At 41.1% G+C, this 20028-nt stretch overlaps 1 protein-coding gene across 12 annotated transcripts in view; it reads left to right on the forward strand.

Annotated features, from left to right (window-relative positions):
* Positions 1-19942, forward strand: part of kcnq5a (potassium voltage-gated channel, KQT-like subfamily, member 5a) — a 132589-nt gene extending 112647 nt beyond the window's left edge. For 6 of the 12 annotated variants that reach the window (XM_017464354.3, XM_047154124.2, XM_047154123.2 and 3 more), the window contains 7 exons: positions 787-1007; positions 3669-3774; positions 5765-5896; positions 7564-7677; positions 13059-13172; positions 13902-14031; positions 16107-19942. In XM_017464354.3, coding sequence (XP_017319843.1) covers positions 787-1007; positions 3669-3774; positions 5765-5896; positions 7564-7677; positions 13059-13172; positions 13902-14031; positions 16107-17162 — 1873 coding nt within the window. In that variant the 3' untranslated portion in view covers positions 17163-19942. The remainder of the gene's footprint in view (positions 1-786; positions 1008-3668; positions 3775-5764; positions 5897-7563; positions 7678-13058; positions 13173-13901; positions 14032-16106) is intronic. The other 6 variants (XM_017464360.3, XM_017464357.3, XM_017464358.3 and 3 more) reach the window with 2 other exon arrangements.
* The last annotated feature ends 86 nt before the right edge of the window (positions 19943-20028 follow it).

Genomic DNA, 20028 nt, shown 5'->3' on the forward strand with positions numbered 1-20028 from the left:
TAACCCTGAGAACAAAATTCTCACAGTGAATCATGATGGTGGTAGCACCATATTGAGGAGATGCATTCATCAGCAGGGACTGAGAAGTTAGTCATGTTTGAGGGCAAGTTGGATGGAGTCAAATATGGGACAATCCTAGAAGAAAATTTGTTCCAGTCTACAAGAGACTCGAGACACTGGAGTGGTTCAAAGTTAAGAACCTAAATATGTTTGAATGGCCCAGTCAAAGAACAAACTTCAATCTGATTGAGAATATGTGACAAGACTTGAAAATTATTGTTCACCAATTACCTCTATCCAGTCTGACAGAAGCTAAGAAGAAGAAAAATGGGCAAAATATTATGATCCAGATGTTTAAAAAAACAACAACAAAAAAAACCTAATATCGACATATCCAAAAAGGTAGTTCTACTTCAGGAGAGTGAATACTTATGCAACCAACATCTTACTGGTATTTTGTTAAACTAACTTTTGGATCACAATGAAAAAATGCACCTTCAAATGTTAAACCTATTGTGAAACACAAATGTCCCAATTAAGTCAGCTCCAGGTCAGGATTTTAACACTACAAAATGTGGACAAGTTCAATGGGGTGAATACTTATGCAAGTCATTGTATATCAGTAAGCTAAAATATCATTACTCTTATCAGTCATTTGTTTTTACCAGAAATTGAGCTATATTTAACAGATTTTTCTCTTTCTTTTTCGTTCTGTTCTTCATTATTCTTTTCATATTCCTTCTTTCTTACCCTCTCTCCCTCAACTGTCCTCCTTACCTCATGTAGTCAGAAACTGAGCTTTAAGGAACGGGTGCGCATGGCCAGTCCTCGTGGTCAGAGCATTAAGAGCAGGCAGACATCACTGAATGACAGACGCTCTCCTGTGACTGAGGTAGCCACAGAGGGGAGCAGCCCAGCCAAGGTACAAAAGAGCTGGAGTTTCAATGACCGAACACGTTTCCGACCATCACTCAGGCTCAAGAGCCAGTCACGCACTATGCCTGAAGGTAAGTGACAGAAAAAGGTCTGTATTTCTAGATACAGAATACATTTATTTCTTATGATCATAAGTTCATATTGCTTACGAGTAGTTAAGGTTATAGAAATGGTAGGCAGTACAAGAACATATTAAGCATATCTATAAGAACAGTTCCTGCATGACAACCCTCTGCTTTTTTCCAGTGGTTGTCTATACATAATGTACATATAGTTATCCTGAATGAAGATAGACTTCTGCAAAATATATGGAATGCAACATGGCATTGTGTTAAGATTATCAGAACACATAACTGCCTCAGCTTTTAATCTCAGTATGGACACTAAAATGCGACCTGATTATGCAAATCTCTTCGAGAATTGAGAATTGAGAAAATTCATTGAGAAAATTTTTTAGAACGTTCATTAGACACGTGCCTGCACTGTTGCATAGCTTATGCTTTATATCATTTTCATACTCAAACCATTCAATGAGCCCTTGTTCTCTTTGAATAGGGGCATTGTCATCCTGGAAGAGACCATTCCCGTCAGAGTAGAAATGTTTCATCATAGGATCAAGGTTATCAGTCAGAATAACTTTCCTGAATTGCAGTGATGCTTTCGTCTCAGAGAACAAGTGGCCCCAAACCATGTCAGCAAAATGACCTCATAGCAGAGCCATTGGATTTGTATTAAAATTTTCACCTATCTGTATATATGCAACGATGCCATGGAGGAGTGTTAAATAGTGAAGTTCTGGACAGATTCCCAGAGTGGAAGATTCTGTTATAATGTCTCTAATTCAACTAATTAAAGACTTCCTCTGGCTTTCTGAAATTTTCTGGTTCCTAACCTGTTTGCTCATGGCATTTAGTCACAGGTCTTAAAAGTTGAATGAGGTCAACCTCTGTGAATCTTGTCTTAGTGTGTTCAAGTTTATATCTTGTGCCTTTTGTTATGGGGGAGTGTGCTCTGTACACCACAGCTTCATGACAGCTATGAGGCTCCTTCAACAATTACCTATTGTTCTGTTTCACTTCAACAGTCCCCAGAGAGGCCTTCAGTGGAAGTGAAGAGAATTGAGAGAGATAGAGAGGAAGAGACAGAGCCAGTTTGGACTCTGTGTCCTGCTAAAAGCAGTTCTGCTCAGCTTGTGATGGAACAGTTCACATTGTGTTTCAGTATTGACAGGCCAGTAAATCTTATGGCAAAATGGGAATCTACAAAGCAACAGTATAAGCTTAAATGACAGGAAATATTGTGGTTTGACTCTGAAAATCTATCTCTCTTTTTAGCACTTTCCAAACCCACAATTGAACCACATTGCATTTGTTCAGGTTTCTCAAATGCTTTAGCAGCTGTGTATAAAGTGTAGAGCAGGATTTGTATGTGAAGCCCAGTTTCAAAACATGCTGTGAAAGAATGGCTGTAATGTTTGACATGAATCCAACACAGCTGAGGAGGTTTGTATGACTAGGAAGTCGGGCACTGTTCTGAGATCAGGAACACAGGCTGAGGGGTAATCACCCCAGTTGCACGGGTCATGCTGATTCAGCAAAAACTCACACTCACTCTATGGAGTGTCCTGACTGAGCAGCCTCTGAATGTCCACTACAGCCTAATATACAAACACTTGTCACAGGGATTGTACCCTCAAGGGTCCTTTTATTCAGATGAACATATTTGTCAAGGAACGTAATTGGCCCTTAGAGCGTACACAGGCACATCTAGAATACAAATCTATCATGTTGTCAACACACTACGCAAGGCCTATCAACCGAGATGAATGGCCCCTGAATAGTGCTAATGGACTGTTGTATCACACAGTATATAGACCTCCACTGATGTTGCATTTTACCAGTACAGCAGCTTGTTTCTGTGTTTTACAATCTAGCTGCCACATTACATAACAGTAATCAATTTAAGGAAACACACCTCATCTGCTGATTCTAAGCATTTGCTTGCTTTACGCAGTCTGGGTAAAAGTCTGAGTGAAAATGATACTTTTGGTGGGGTTACATTTGGTGTGATAGTGATTTGGTCTCACACTGCACAGAATTAAACAGACACATTTAAGACACAGAAAACAAAACACATTGACAGAGAGTGTGGTAGAAAATGACAGGCTGGAAACATACTTGGGAAAAGCTCTTATTTAATACTCAGAAATACAGTGATGGAAAATGTATACGCATTTAAAAAAAAAAAAAAAAAAAAGCAACACATAGCATGTTTAGTTTACTTTGTGCAGTTGGGATGAATCATGGTTGAATTGTCTTCACCCTGAAGTTTTTCTCAGTCTGTCTCAGGCTTGTTGTTCACACTGTGTTCACACCTACATGAATGAAGGGCACCAAGGGAGTCAATTCACAACAGGCTAAATTCAAATGGAAAGCTACTGTATATGTGATAGCCTCACTATACCCTTTTTACATACATTTATTTAGGTTACAAACTAATAAAAATGCATTAACATTGTGTTAACTCAAATGTATTGATGTTCACATTTTGCTATCTACAGCTGTGATTCTTTATAATAATGCTTGGCTGTATAATTTCAGGATTGGTGATGTTTCAGTGGCAACATGCTTCATGCTTATGTTTCACTCATACTTCTATACTCATAATTGTACTCTTTATTGAATCTTTCTCTTCTTAACCATTATCTCTCCTTTTCCAACTCTCACTAATAGCTGACAGCCTGGGAGGAGAGGAATGTTTTGATGAGAAGGGCTGTCACTGTGACGTCACTGTGGAGGATCTGTCTGCTTCTCTGAGGGCAGTCATCAGAGCTGTCAGGTGAGGAAATTATTGAATTAATACATAAGATGTACAAGCATAAGAGTCATTACACGTACAGTAGGGACCGAGTTCATGTTTTAGGTATCCTGTACTAACTAAGGGCCATTATACTAGAATACAGAGGCCACATTTATAAAAACTTAAATTCCATGGATTTGTTTATGTTAATGATGTATAAAACTGAAACTCACATGAAAATGTTCTTATATGTACTAAAACTGAATGTATATGTCAAGATTCTTTCATTTTAATGCACCAGTTTTAGCCAAGGCATAAATAAGAGACACTGAAAAAATTAATATAATCGCATAAAAAGAAAGAAAGATAGATATCCTGGATGGATGGATGGATGGATGGCATAAACATTTTGGTTTACCTGTGAAAAGTGTCATCAATAAGTTAACAAGTATATGATAGTATCTGCAGTAGTTTCCTTATCGTGGTCAGGTTCAACATGGATCTGGAGCTTTGTATATTAAGATGATTTGCGATTAATAATCAGGCTAAATGTAGGAAGGATTTAGGAGCATTTCTTTTAAAGCTTGAAGCTTTTTTCCCAGGTGTTTCAATATATGTTTGTATTACTCTAAGCATTTCAAAAAGTGTATGCTAGTGGCATCTAGTGGTGAAGAGACTGATGTGCAAATAATAATCTACTGCATCCTAGTGGAAGCTGCAGCAGGTATTTGCTTCAACATGGTTTGGTGACAATAATTGTTTTGTTTTTTTTAAACAATAAAGGCGACTGATGACACTAAAACCTGTTGACAGACTCAAACATTTATATTTAACCCAGTCCCATCACCTACTACTTTATAGACAGGGCTTATGTGTGCTTATCTGAACTGTAAAATATGTGAGGGTTTGTTTAGTGAGATTTTGAATACAACTTTCTTATACATAGGCAACCTTTTTTCCTGATCTGAGTTCAAGCTGTAATCAAAATGTTAGGACACCTTGTTTTTTACCTTCTATAGCTACGAAATATTTCTGCATTTAAAAATATGCTATATAACTAACTTGCTCAAAGCACTGTTTCCTCGAATGACATCCAAAATACAGACCAGGATTTGCTTTTCTTTTGAATCAGTTTCCCAACCTGTCACAAGGTTGTGAGCCAAAATAAAGCTTCAGATGTGACTGGTAACTTGCAGAATGAATCAAGCTGTTACACAAGCTTTACACATGCCTTGCAGCTTTATTTTCAATGGTGACATCACTAATCAAAAGGTCTTCACAGGGTAAAGCAGTTGAGATTTCTCTCTCTGCTTTCCCAAGGTGTCAGATGGACACACTCACAGCAGCTTCTGCTTACCCATTGGCTCATCTGACATAGTATATATACCAGAGTATACCTGACAGGCAGTCGAAGCATGATTCATGATTGAAAACTGCCATATAGAGATCCATGCAGCTCTATGTCAATATTTTAGTTCCAGCTTAAACCTGTAGAATGACTCTAATGTTTTCCACCACCGGAGGTTTGGGTGATGCTGGTGAGAAAAGTATTTGACTGGATCAGTGTTAGAAGCTATATTTTGATCTGTTTCCCTCACTGGTTTTACACATGGGGTTTATCATGGCCCACTAGTGACAGTGAATGAGCACTGCAGCAAATTAAGTGCTTTCAGTTCATCTTGCAAATTGACATGTAATACAAGCTGTGCAGATCTGTCTTTCAAGACTGATAATTACAACTAATATGTGTCTTAAAGATCGCCTTAATTATCTGTACAAGATGTTGTTCATTTATATCATTTAATTATCCCTCTTTCAGAAAGCTTTTAGGAACTGGAAAGCTATTTTTCTGCTTATTAATTATAAAGCTTTGGCACATAATTTAGCACAAGGTTTTGTGCATGTGTTCAAAATGATAGTGATTATGAAAAGTATAAATGATCACCTTTTCACTCTGACAGCACTTTATCTTATTTAAACGGCATGCTAGGCGAGTCGTGATGTGAGTTGTATCCTTTATTCCTGAAAGAATAATGAAGTTCCACGTGGCCAAGAAGAAGTTCAAGGAGACTCTGCGGCCATATGATGTGAAAGATGTGATTGAACAGTACTCAGCCGGGCACTTGGACATGCTGTGTCGCATCAAGAGTCTCCAGACTAGGTTAGCCCAGCCTGACTTTTACATACTTCAAACCATGATACTTCAACCATGATTAAAATCACATTTAATTTCACTCCTGGTATTTCTTCCTTTTGTTCCCACCTGCTTCCATAAAGCACTGTCTGCTTATACAGTGGTGCATGAAAGTTTGTGAACCCTTTAGAATTTTCTGTATTTCTGCATAAATATGACCTAAAACATCATCAGATTTTCACACAAGCCCTGAAAGTACATAAAGAGAACTCAGTTAAACAAATGAAACAAAAAAATTATACTTGGTCACTTATTTATTGAGGAAAATTATCCAGTATTACATATACATATACCACCGTGTGCAGCAATGTCTGCAACTAAACGTTTCCGGTAACTGTTGATCAGTCCTGCACATCGGCTTGGAGGAATTTTAGCCCGTTCCTCAGTACAGAACAGCTTCAACTCCGGGATGTTGTTGGGTTTCCTCACATGAACTGCTTGCTTCATGTCCTTCCACAACATTTCTATTGGATTAAGGTCAGGACTTTGACCTGTCCATTCCAAAACATTAACTTTATTTTTCTTTAACCAATCTTTGGTAGAATGATTTGTGTACTTTGGGTTGTTGACTTGCTGCATAATGCACGTTCTTTTTAGATTCAGATAATGGACAGATGTCCTGACATTTTCCTTTAGAATTCTCTGGTATAATTCAGAATTCATTGTTCAATCAATGATGGAAAGCCATCCTGGCCCAGATGCAGCAAAAGAGGCCCAAACCATGATACTACCACCACCGTATTTCACAGATGAGAGGAGGTTCTTATGCTGGAATGCAGTTTTCCTTTCTCCAAAGATAAGGCTTCTTTAAACCAAAAAGTTCTATTTTGGTCTCATCCGTCCACAAAACATTTTTTCAATAGTCTTCTGGCTTGTCCACATGATCTTTAGCAAACTGCAGACAGGCAGTGATGTTCTTTTTGGAGAGCAGTGGTTTTCTCCTTTCAACCCTGGCATGCATATTGTTGTTCAGTGTTCTCTTAATGAAAGGCCTTTAGTTGATTAGAAGTTACTCTGGGTTCCTCTGTGACCTCATGGACTATTACATGTCTTGCTCTTGGAATGGTCTTTGTTGGTCCCCACTCCTGAGGAGGGTAACAGTGGTCTTGACTTGACGCAATATGTACACATCTGTCTGACTTTATATTGGTAGCGTCCAAATTCTTTAGAGATGGTTTTGTAAACTTTTCCAGCCTCATGAGCGTCAACAACTCATCAGAAATCTCCTTTGCTCATGCCATGATACACTCCCACAAACATGCGTTGTGAAGAAAATTCTTTGATAGATCCCTGTTCTTTAAATAAAACAGGGTGCTCACTCACACCTGACTCTAATTTCTCCTTCAAATTAACTGCTAATCCTGGAGGTTTACATACTTTTGCCACTCAGATATGAAATATTAGATCATTTTCCTCAATAAATAAATGACCAAGTATAATATTTTTGTCTCATTTTTTTAATTGGGATCTCTTTGTCTACTTTGAGGACTTGTGTGAAAATCTGATGGTGTTTTAGGTCATATGTATGCAGAAATATAGAAAATTCTAAAGGGTTCACAAACCATCATGCACCACTGTATGTTTGTCTGGACTGTTGTGACTACATGAATGTTTGTTTGCACTTTCCCATTCAGGTTGGATACAATAGTAGGTCCACCGCGGACCCTGAGCAGCAAAGCCAAGACTTTTTCCTCTCCCTCCCTGCACTCGTATTACAGCCAAGACAAGAGGAAGCACTCTGCCCCAGGGTCAGCTGACCCACAGTCCCCTTCACCAACATTACCTGACATAAAATGCACAGACATGAGTCACATGCTTAGGCAATGTATCTGGCTCATCATTGTCAATTTCCATACAATTGTCATGTATAATAACCATTTCAAATCCGCAGCTACGAGATATTGCATGACATTTCCTAATATTGAAGTATGTTTGGTATATTAAAGCTAGATGTTGCACATTATGTGCCGTTCACAGACACATGACCTTAAGATGTCGACTCTGTCTAACAAACTACTATATGTCTCCTTGCTTTTGTCTGCGTGGTATTCTTTTCTTTTTAGAAAAAGTCTTATTTTAACTTTAAATTTAACCCTTATGTTCTGTATGAGTAAACATAACCTATTCTATATTATTATTATTATTAAAAGTGTAATAAATTATAAAATTATGTTTCTAAAATAAAACATCTGGGTTATGCATGTAACCCTGTTCCCTGAGAAGGGAACGAGACTTTGTGTGAGCTTAACGCTGTGGGTCTGCTGTGGTCAGGTGACGTGGCATTTCACGTCACGCGTGACCATAAAACGGTGCCTGTAACCACGTCATCAGCTTCTCTTTGTCTGAAGCGAAGACGCAATTACAAGCAATACCCCAGTATGACAAAGCTACGCAACATCTTGTTCCCTGCTCAGGGAACAGGGTTACATGCGTAACCCAGACACTACCTTTCAAAGGCAACTCAGTGTTGCATGAACTTAACGCTGTGGGGACGAGTATACCCACTCCATCATACTGAGGATATGGTCTGGGTTTGAGGGTCACTGCAAGACACTCGACCAAAGTGTAATATTGAATGAATGTGTGTGACGTAGACCGCCCCACCACAGCACACACATCCTAAACCCTATAGATAAAGCCTTTGAGAAGGTGACCCCCCTAGTGGAATGAGCCCTTATGCCCAGAGGCGTGGCAAGACCACACACTTCCTAAGCAATAGCAATTGCTTCCACTATCCAATTAGAGATGCGCTGCTTTGACACAGAATCAACTCTAATGTCACTGCCAAAGCAGACCAACAACTGCTCGGACTTATGCCACTGGCCGGAGCAGTGGATGTAAGTACAAAGAGCTCTTACTTTTTCTTGTTCCGGTGTAAGGAAGGGAGGAGGGCAGAAAGCCGGCAACAGTACCGGTTGGGCAGCAGATGTAAGCACTTTAGGAATGTAATCCAGCCTTGGATTTAGGAAGGCCTTGGCTAATCCAGGGGCAAAGTCAAGGCAGGAAGGGGCAACAGAGAGAGCTTGCAGATCTACTCCCTTGAGAGAGGGTCAGCAAAAGAGCTACCTTTAGAGTCTGATGCTTCTCTGAGGTTGACTCTAAGGGCTCAAACGGGGCACCTGACAGACCTTCCAGGACCACCAAAATGTCCCAGGAAGGTATGTGTGGTCTGCAGATGGCCCTCAACCATCTGACACTACGCATAATCCTCGATGTTATAGGATGTTGCCCCACAGAGGCTCCAACAGCAGGGGCATGGCTGGCCAAAATGGCAGCCATGTAAACCCTAATTGTAGAAGGAGCCAACCCTGCTGAGAAACATTCCTGTAAAAACTCCAGGATTTTAGCTGTTGTGCAGTTTACTGGGTCTAACTGACATTCCTCACACCACGATACAAAAAGTTGCCACTTGAATACATACAATTAGTCATGGATGGTGCTCTACCATAAACATGGTCTCTACGACCTCGGTTGAGAGACCGGAATCTATGAACTGGTGCCTCCCAGGGGCCAGACCCACAGTTTCGGATGAGGGTGATAAACTCAACCCTCTGGCTTGAGACAGTTGTTCCCCGCAAACAGAAATCTCCCAAGGAGTGCCGTAAGCAGAGATATTATCTCCGAGAACCATATTCGAGCTGGCCAATGAGGTGCTACTAGCAGCAGAGGTAGACGTCTAGGCGAGCTCTCGCTACAACCTGTGGGAGCAGAGTGATAAGGGGACAGGACTACAGACGTGACCTCGTCCACATGCATACCTTGGTGTCCAGCCCTAATGGTGCGGGAGGAGTGAGGGCGAACCACAGTGGGCAGTGTGTTTTCTCCTCTGAGGCAAACACATCCACTTCCACTAGGCCAAACCTCTGCCACATGGACTCCACCACTTGTGGATGGAGCCTCCAATCCCTGGGCCTCAGCACCTGCCTCAACGAGATGCTTGCCCCCAAATTCTGGTTGCCCGGAATGTACATTGCATTCAATGACAAAAACTTTCCCTCCACCCAGAGAAGAGTTAGTTGAGCCTGCCTGAACAGGGGGAATGAACGTAACCCTCCATGGTGGTTGATATATGAGACCACCGCTGTATTGAGCTGTCATAACTAACACATGGTGACCTTTCAACTGAAGAAGAAAGAATTCCAGTGCTAGGAATACAGCCCATGTTTCTAGGTGATTTATAAGCAACACTAGATGAGGGCTGCTCCAGAGACCATGAGCTGGATGGCCATCTAAGACCCAGCCTGTGTGGGAAGTGTCTGTCATTACCATTTTGCGATAAAGAGATGCCCCTAAAGTATGACCCGAGGCTAGAAACCGGGGACACCTCCAAGATCTCAGAGCACATAGGCATCGCCGCATGACACTGATTACTCTCAGGGGTTTCGTCCTCGGATGTCTATCCCCTACGCATGTTGGGGATAGATATGTCCTCATTGTATTCGAATCCCATATAACCCCTAGAAAAGTCATCCTCTGAACTGGAGAAAGCAACTTTCCTTGAGGTTCAACCTGAGCCCCAAGCTCCTTATGTGGGTGAGAACAACATCTCGATGTTGAATCGCCAACTCCCTGGACCGCGATAGAATTAACCAGTCATCCATGTAGTTTAGTACACAGATGCCCTGGAGTCGCAATGGAGCCAGAGCGGCATCCATGCACTGTGAAGGTGCGAGGGGATAAAGCTAGACCGAAAGGAAGAACCAATATTGATACGCTTTGCCTCAAAACGTGTGACTGAGTAATATTTCTGTGTGGAAATATGCATCTTTTAGATCTATCATCACAAACTAATCCTCAAACTGAATCTGTGGAACAATACGTTTGAGCATGAACATCTTGAACCTGTAGGTCTGAAGAGTACTGTTCAGATGACACAGATCTAAAATTGCTCACATACTCTTGTCTTTTTTTCGGACCAGGAAATAACGGCTGTAAAAACCTCCCTCCCTTAGAGAAAGAGGTACATGTTCTATGGCCCCTTTGTCCAAGAGAGATCTTACTTCCTGTGTTCCCTGGCTTTCTGCGAGGGGAGGCAGGCCGCCACACTCACCTTCTCTGCCTTCCTTGCATATATATGGGCAAATGTGACACGACAAGGCAGGAACTGACTGGACGCTGCCGTTTGCTGTTTTGCCTCCTGAATCCTGATGATGATGGCATAAGCGTGCCGCCAAACAGGCCGGAAGGTGTAACAGGGACATCCAGAAGGGAGACTTTATCTTTATTTCCCATGCCCGAGAGGTTGAACTACAGGTACCTCTCTGCCGCGACAAATCTGTGGCCCGGCGAAGCTCTGCCACCGCCTTGGGCCGATTTCCCTCCCCACTGTCAAGCTCCTTCAACAGGTCTGCCTGGTAGGCCTGCAACACTGCCATTCTGTGCAGAGACCCATAAGCGAGACCCGCTGCCGCATAGGCTTTGCCAACCAACGCCGAGGTGGCTTGGATGACAAAGCCGGCCCCCTTAATTTTGCTCCTGTTGATGGAGTGAGGTAGCTAGCAAGCACCTCCTCCACCTTTGGTATAAAAAAATAACTGTACTGTTTATTTCCCATGATGGCCGAATGCTCCAATGTTGCAGGGTTATAAACACGTCTGGGAGAAAATAGGGGGTTTTCTGCAGTGTGAGGGAGTGCCAATGATGCATTGGCTCCCCACTCTGGCCCATTGGAGTCAGAGAGGGTTGGTTGACTCTCCATACCAGAGGGAGAAGTCGCTTTGTGAGCTCCAAAATCCGGCTTTTGTTTTACCGGAGAGTCGGATCCGGAGGAAAGTGCAAGAGATAGAGCAGCAATCATCTCTGGTTCCTCCTCCAGATCCATATGGGACCCCCAGGATCTGACCTGGCTGGCTGCTTTGACAGCGGCCGGCCCAGAGCCATGAGGTTACGAAACCCATCTCACTTCGGCTGTGAAATGAGAGAGCCGAGCTGCTTCATTGTGAAGTGTTCATAATGGGTGCAGTCGGCCCCGTCAAGGGCTGCTGCAGCATGTTCCACCCCATAAACTTCACGCAGAAAATGTGTCCTTCCATCTCTGTCTTATAGCGAGAGCAGGGAGAACACACACTTTCTAATTCTCTCTGACTCATTCCTCTTCAACAATATATTGAATATAGTATAATTTTCAAGAAAATCAGAAAAATAGAGAGAAAGTGAAGAGTTTTTCTCAATGTTTGTTCGCACAGACAACAGACATGCGGCTTTGCTGATGATATGGTTACAGGTGCCGTTTTATTGTCATATGACAAACGAAATGCCATGTCACCTGACCACGGCAAGCCAATAAATTGCCGTGATTTTACATAGGCTATAGGTACCGTTCACGCACGGAGCCGTTCCCACAGCATTAAGCTCACTCAACGTTGAGTTCCCTTTGAAAGGGAACATACATTATTATTTACATTTGTATTACCATGAAATATAAAAGATGACTAAGCTAACTAGTACAGAACATAATTGTTAACGCTATCATGACATCTTTACTCTCCTGGGAATGTGGGACAAACTAAGATTTTTTTCTTCTGGTCCAGAATCAGTAGTATTTCTTTTTAAGTGTTTCATATTAGCACATTTCTAAATATTTAAATTATTTCTGCTGCAATATTGTCTCCATACAGATATACATTCTTTCAAAAGGTATAAGAGTGATGCCAGAGAAGACAATCTCGTGGTTTCCTAAAGAACCTTTTGATTGATGTACCTTTAACTATTTGTGTTGGTGATACAGAATATTTTTCACCCTAAATGTTACTATGAAGGATGCTTGCAGTGGAAAAATCTTTCAGTTTATTATGGCAACAGCAAAAAATGTTAACGTTTCAAGAATTGTGTAATGAAATGTTCCCTATGGAACTGCAAATGCCTCTTTATGAAACCAAAAATGCTTCCTCTGTGGCACTCCTAAAGTAACCTTTTCTGACACCTTTATTTTAAGAGTATATTCTATAGATTGAGTCAAAAGCAACATTCTGTTGGTTTGACATTGATTTGCCTTTAGCATATGAAATCTATACATGTTGTCTGTCTGCAGTAGTATTTGTGCTGACAGAGCTTTAGAGTAACTTCTCTCTAGTTAGTCCTCCTTGACGGATAATGGAACATTAAACAGGCACCTCTCTTTCACACACAGACTTGTCACAGGCTTGTGTCCACAGCAGAGCCTCAACAGCAAAGCCAGGAACCTGTCCTCTCCTACTCTGCACTTGTATTACAGTCAAACCAAGAAGAAACACGGCAGCTCAGGGTTAGAGTTGTACTAGCCACTGTTGACTATACCACCTAACACAGGGATCCTGGACTTAGTCACCTGAATTACCTTAACACTGTATCTCAGGGGTCTAAGGCTGATGCTAACTAGTGAACTTAATGGTGTGCGTATTTAGGAGCACAAGATCAGCTTCAGCATTGGACACCAAAGTGATTTAGACTTGTTTGCATTGTTTCCCAAACTCTGTATAACACTTGCTTTATGTGGTTTTATTGATGTAGATTTTTGTTGCAACTTGTTTAACTTATTCCTGTTTCATTTTAGTGTTTAATGTGCATGATAATACCAATGATGTGCTGTGAATATCTAACATCCCACTAATACATGGTAAAATTAAAGCCTTAAACAGGCTATTCCTTGGTTTACTATTACACTGCTTAATTTGTTTTGCAGTGCAAGCAGAAAAAGCCAAAAACAACTAATCTTTTTAAAGTAGAAGTACTATCTAAATGTTGCACCATCATTAGCATAATTTACTCACAAAATATACTGAAATTAAAACATTAAAAGCCTTCTGCTTGTTAAATAATTCCTCTCTTGGTAAAATAGAACAAGACCACCGCTAACTACCTTTCTTCTTCACTAACTGGAATCAGGTTTGGTCCTTCTGTGCTGCGCCGTTTTCTGGTTAGAGGGGATACAGATACAGCGATTAAAGGTGTCTATTCGATCCCTCTGTACTTACTCAATGCTTATTTGTCACAGGGTGGACCAGATCTTGGGAAAAGGGCAGATACCCATGGACAGGAAGATGAGGGACAGGATCCTTCCAGAGGGCGAGTCTCTGGACCATGACATGAGTATGCTGGGCCGTGTGTGTAAGGTAGAGAGACAGGTGAGGCCCATAAGAATAATGTCACCCACCAAGTACAAACTAAATGCATGGCTCTGGCAGTAATTCTGGTTATCATTCAAATCATCATTGGCGGGTGGTGGTGATATTAGTTGGGAAGGCTGAGCCATCATTAGAACTATTTAAATAAAACTATTAGGTTGACCATTACATTATATCCCCAAATCATTAGCAATTTATACATTTTTAAGCTCATGTTTCAAGCTCGTAATGCTCTACTGGGTTCATGCTGTATTTTCCCTGAATAGCAAACACAGTAAACAAAATAGCTGTATCCCTTTCATTCAGACCAAAAACACTAAACGTATGGTTCTGTTGTCTCATTTTGTGTAACTTGTACTTTGATTAGATGTGTGTTAAATGTATGCTGAGTCTATCAACTTTTAGTTTCTCCTCCAAGCACATTTTAGAGAAAAAATTAGATAGAGTAAATAATCCACTTCATTTACGTTCAATACATCCACAACTGAGTCCATAACATGCCTTCTAATGATGTATAATGCAAACATAGCTGAAGCGGGCTAAAAGATATTAGCACATTAGAGATTAAAACTCAGGGGCGTGTCACTCTGGGTAATAACAGGACAAGACTGTTTCTTATACACTTTTGTCGTTAACTGCAAATAAGACAACGTGGAACGGGGGGTTTATCCTCTCTAGCTAATTGTAGAACCTGGTATATATGAAGGTCGATGGAAAGGAGGACTCAGTAGAAAGGCAGACTTTGACAGCTTCAGGGCTTGCTTTATTTACCCAACCCGAAAAACTTAATAAAACACAGTCCTAATATTTCGGGGCTTTTTCCAAGCTTACGCTTCGGAGTGTGTCTTGGGGGCCTCACACACAAGCTCTATCAGCTCTGCCCCTCTCTGTCAGGTTAATGGCCTTTTTTTCCTAAAAGACAAACAAAAAAACATCAAAGTAATCTCATCTTGACTACACACAGGTGAGAATCGTCATGTGTTACCTGTCAGTTCAACTCGCCTCTTCTCCATCTGCAGCTGATGCTCGACCACACCCTTGCTGCCACACTTATTTGTATTAGCCACCCTGCAACTGATAGGTCTACACCCACCGAGCACTTTATTAGTAACGCTATACTAATATTGGGCTCCTCCTCGCATTGCCCACAATTCTTCGTGGCATGGATTCCACAAGATGTTGGAAACGTAAATTGAGAATCTGGTCCATGTTGACATTATTGTATCATGCAATTCCTGCTTATTTTTCAGGTGCACTTTCATGCTGTGAATCTCCCGTTCTAGCACATCCCAAAGGTGTTCTATTGGATTTAGGTCTGGTGCCTGGGAAGGCCACTGAAGAACAATGAACTCATTGTCATGTTCATGAAACCAGTTTGAGACGACTTCTGCTTTGTGACATGGTGCATTATCATGCAGGAAGTAACCATTAGAAGATGGTAAATTGTGGACATGAAGTGATGCACATGGTCAGCAACAATACTCAAATAGGCTGTGGCATTCAAGTGACGATTGATTGGTATTAACAGGCCCAAGGTGTGCCAAGAAAACATTCCCCATACCATTACACCACCTCCATCAGCCTGGACTGTTGACACAAGGCAGGTTGGGTTCATGGATTCATGCTTTTGGTGCCAAATTCTGACCTTACCATCTGTGTGCCTCAGCAGAAATGTTGTAGCCTATCCGACTCAAGGTTTGACGTGTTGTGCATTCTGTGATGCTTTTCTGCTCACCGCAGTTGTACGGAGTGGTTATCTGCAATACTGTACCCTTTCTGTCAGCTTGACCTAGTTTGGCCGTTCTTCATCGACCTCTCTCATCTGTCCACAGAACTGAGATGTGATGTTTGTTAATAAATTAAAAGTTGCCATTGTTGGCAAAATGCTGTGGTATAAGAGGAAAAAAATCACTTTGGGATGTGCTATTATAGGAGAATTATTTGGCTATAACAGTATGTCCTTATTACTGAGAGATAAGTACCATATCTTAAGGTGACAATTAAATTCAGGGCAACACACAATTGTAACACAGAACCTAAAAGAATTATGTCTAATTTATGTTTTATGTATGCAGGTGCAGTCCATTGAGTCAAAGTTGGACTCCTTGTTGGATATCTACCGTCAAGTTCTCAAGAAAGGCTCTTCCTCAGTACTGGGCCTATCCGCTCTACCTCTGTTTGAGCTGGAGCAGACCTCAGACTACCACAGCTCCATTCAGAGCAAAGATATCTCCTCCACTCAGCTGAGCAGAAGTGGGATTTCTCGCTCAGTCAGCGATAACCTGCCCTGCGGCCTTCAGCTCGTCCTGGCACCCAGTGAGCTAAACGTGGGCACTGGCTTCCCAGCATCCTCTTCCTCCTTCTCCCCATCTTCACTGCTTCAGAATCCACCATCTAGCCCAGACAGTGTGTACCCTGCTTCCCCTCCTCCCATCCTCACTCCCAACAACCTCTCCAGAGCTCATTCTAACTTTCCTGAGCTAACCAGGCCTCTTCCTATGACCACCCCCAACACACACACACTTCAGCTGCCCACTGTGGCTCCATTGCCTCCAAGCAGGCCTTCCAGCATGATCTCAGAGACGCTGCAAGAAAGCAATCCCAATGCTTGCCTACTTAACACCCAGACTGAACCCGTTTCGGACACAGATGCTAAATGTTCAGAGAGCACAGTGCAGCTCAGGAGCAGGCCTGAGCGGAGCCCCAAGGAGGAGGGTTCCTGGCGGAGACACTTGAGTCTTGAAATTAATCCACTGAGCCTCACATCTTCAGCAGCAGTCAACCCACTGCAGGTCGACCGGGCATTGGGGAAGTCACTCTCTGCACAGAACCTCATGCTGCCATCAGGCACAGAGTGCCACCCCAATCTGTCTGCTCGAAGTAGTGGCAGCAGCAACAACGAGTCCAATGACCGGGAGATGCTGACGGACTGGGGAGAAACAGAACTCTTCATCACTGACAAAGAGCTGGCCACCAGCAAGGGGAACTTCAACCTGCTCTCTCAGCAGAGCACAGACACCAGCTTCACAACGGAGCTTGTACAAATGGTAGGCAGTGGACCAACTCAGAGCCAGACAAGGCCCTCGGGCAGCTCAGAGTCTCTAAGTCTGCCTCACGTCCTTTTAAATTAACACCAACACACACAGCAGCCTCAGTGTGGAGACTGGATACACCCTGTAATCCCTTATTCACTTTTTCCAAAGGAAAGAGGGTGGCAGCTTCACTTCTTGCCTTTTCTAAGTTTCAGCATCAGTTGGTTAAAAAGATGTGATGTTCCTCATAACTTGATGTTTTTACATGCTATTGCATGGATAATTTTGTCATGATGGGAATTTTAATGAAGTAGAAGGTATTTAGCATTAAAAGATGACAAGGATTATGGTACTGAATGAGCTCTGATCTCAGTCTTGCATGTGCACTTGCATGTTTAAAATGCAACCACACATAGGATTGAGAGTATTTATGCATTTATGGTTATTAACGGTCTACTCAGTCTTAGAATTCATATTTGAGTCTCCTTTTATATCATGCTTTATTCAGAAATGTATGTTTTAATTAAGTCGAATGTTTCACCAGTCAAATAAATCACACATAAGCACCATGTCCAAAAAATAGTTTTAACAGGTTCAAATAAACAGGGTTTATTTTCTTCTGTGTGACTGCCTAGAAACCTGCATTAATACCATCAACACTGACTTCTTTAGATTTTTTTTATATATGTTCTTATTGTTTAGCCTCACATATTACATAATTGATTTCACATTTGTATTCTGTTTTATTCTGTAGCCCACCGCAATCTTAAAGTCAATCTAAAATGCTGCTTACCATTCTTCTATTAGCTGGTTATCAATATGTCTTCAATAAGAATGTAACACATATATGATGTCAATATCTGTTTGTATATCATGAAACAAGCCTACTTTTGTTGAAGGATTTCTGGAGCTGTGCAAAGCCTCTGGTACACACTGAGGATGATCTTGGCACTGTAGCTTACAACAGTTGGAAGCACAATTGTTCAAAGAATTACAAGAAACCTGCAAATTTGATGAAAGGTTTTTTACATAATTCATATTTGTAATCCAGCTATATGGACATGATGGTATATTAGACTCTGGATATTGATTTGTGTTTCATTGATTCACTACAGCATACATATATTTGAGTTGCAAAGAAAAAATGTAGATTAATGTTAATAATTAACGCATATTAGGTTATTTTTTATTTGTAACTAAATGCTTCATTGTGCCTTTTTGCATAATTACTTGATGTTACCTGTCCTAATTCCCTTTATACTCTTACTTTGGGTTTAGGTTGGGATAATTACACATTTCTGTCTGATTGTGTACTAAGCCTTCGTTATAATTTTGTTTTGCCACTAATTCAGTAATTTATTACACAAAACTGGCCTTAATATACAGTCATGTGAAAAAATAAGTACACATGGAAATTGTTGACTTTTTTTGACATATTTGGACAAGCAATTATTTGTCCTCTTTGAAACAGTCCCTATTAATGAAGTTGATACACTCTATCAAATGACACATAACATTGACCTTTTGTAGTCATTTGCACCATTTAAATGAACAAAAAACAGATCAGTCACATGGAAAAAGTAAATACACCCCTACATTTATCACACCTTCAAATCCATAAAATTAGAATGAGGTGTTCAAGATTATTTATACCTCTGTCATATCTAGTGTTTGGTGTTCCCTTTGTCATTGAAGTGTGTGGAATCATCATGCCAAGATCTAAAGAGTTCTGTATGGCCTTCAGAAAAAAGGTTGTGGGTGCCTATGAGTCTGGCAAGGGATTTAAAAAAGATCTCCAAATGATTTGGAATACATCATTCCACTGTAAGGAAAATCAACTGCCAACGTGTCCACGACTGGCCATCCCAGCAAATTCAGCCCAAGAGCAGACCGTCTGATGCAAAAAGAAGTCTCCAAGAACAAGAAAATTGAATCACAGTATCTCCTAGTAAGTCTTGCAATTGTTGGTGTCAAAGTGCATGCTTCTACACTCAGAAAGATTGTAATTTGATCAAATTTGATCTGCATGGGATGCATGCCAGGAAAAAGCCTTTACTGTCTTGAAAGAACATTGAAGCAAGACTACAACTGAGCATATAGGCAAAGACCAGGCTTTTGGAATAATATACTCTGGACATACGAATCAAAGGTGGCCACAGTAACAGCAGACATATGTGGCGCTGACTAAAGACAACTTTTCAGGAGAAGCACCTCATGCCAGCTGTGAAGCACGGTGGTGGAAATGTTATGGTTTGGGGTTGCTTCGGTGCCTCAGGGACTGGACAGTTTGCATTCATTGAGTCACTATGAATTCTGCATCATAACAAAGAGTGCATGAAGATAATGTGAAGCCATCTGTCTGAAAGTTAAAGCACACTATCAAATCCACCAAGGAATGGCTCAAAAAGAAGAAATGGAGGGTTATGGAATGGCCTAGTCAAAGCCCGGACCTGAATCCCATTGAAATGTTGTGGGGGGATTTGAAACGGGCACTACATACAAGAAAACCCTCAAACATCTTGCAACTGAAAGAATATTGCATGGAAGAGTGGTCAAACATTCCAGCAAGCCCAGTGGACAATGATACACCTACAAGAAGTTATTTCTGCTAAAGGGAGCAATACTAGCTTCTGAGGCCGAGTGTACTTCAAAGACGATCAAATGTTTGTTTGTCCAAATATGTCAAAAGAGCCAACAATGTCCATAGGTTGTACTTATTTTTTCACATGACTGTACATGCTTGATAATGTTACCATTCTGTCATTCTGATTAATTTATTTTTTAACTATGTGCACATAACAGAGCTGAAGCTCTGGGTTTGAAGAAAAAATGCAAGAATAAACTTTATCATACTTCAATAAACAAATGACTTGAACTCACGTAGAGCAGTTGTGTTTAGTCATTGTCCAGATACTTAATCAGATGGGGTTCAAACATACGACTATAACCGGCACAATAAATATTC

The sequence above is a fragment of the Ictalurus punctatus genome, chromosome 3 (assembly GCF_001660625.3).
Source record: "Ictalurus punctatus breed USDA103 chromosome 3, Coco_2.0, whole genome shotgun sequence".
Lineage (NCBI taxonomy): Eukaryota > Metazoa > Chordata > Actinopteri > Siluriformes > Ictaluridae > Ictalurus > Ictalurus punctatus.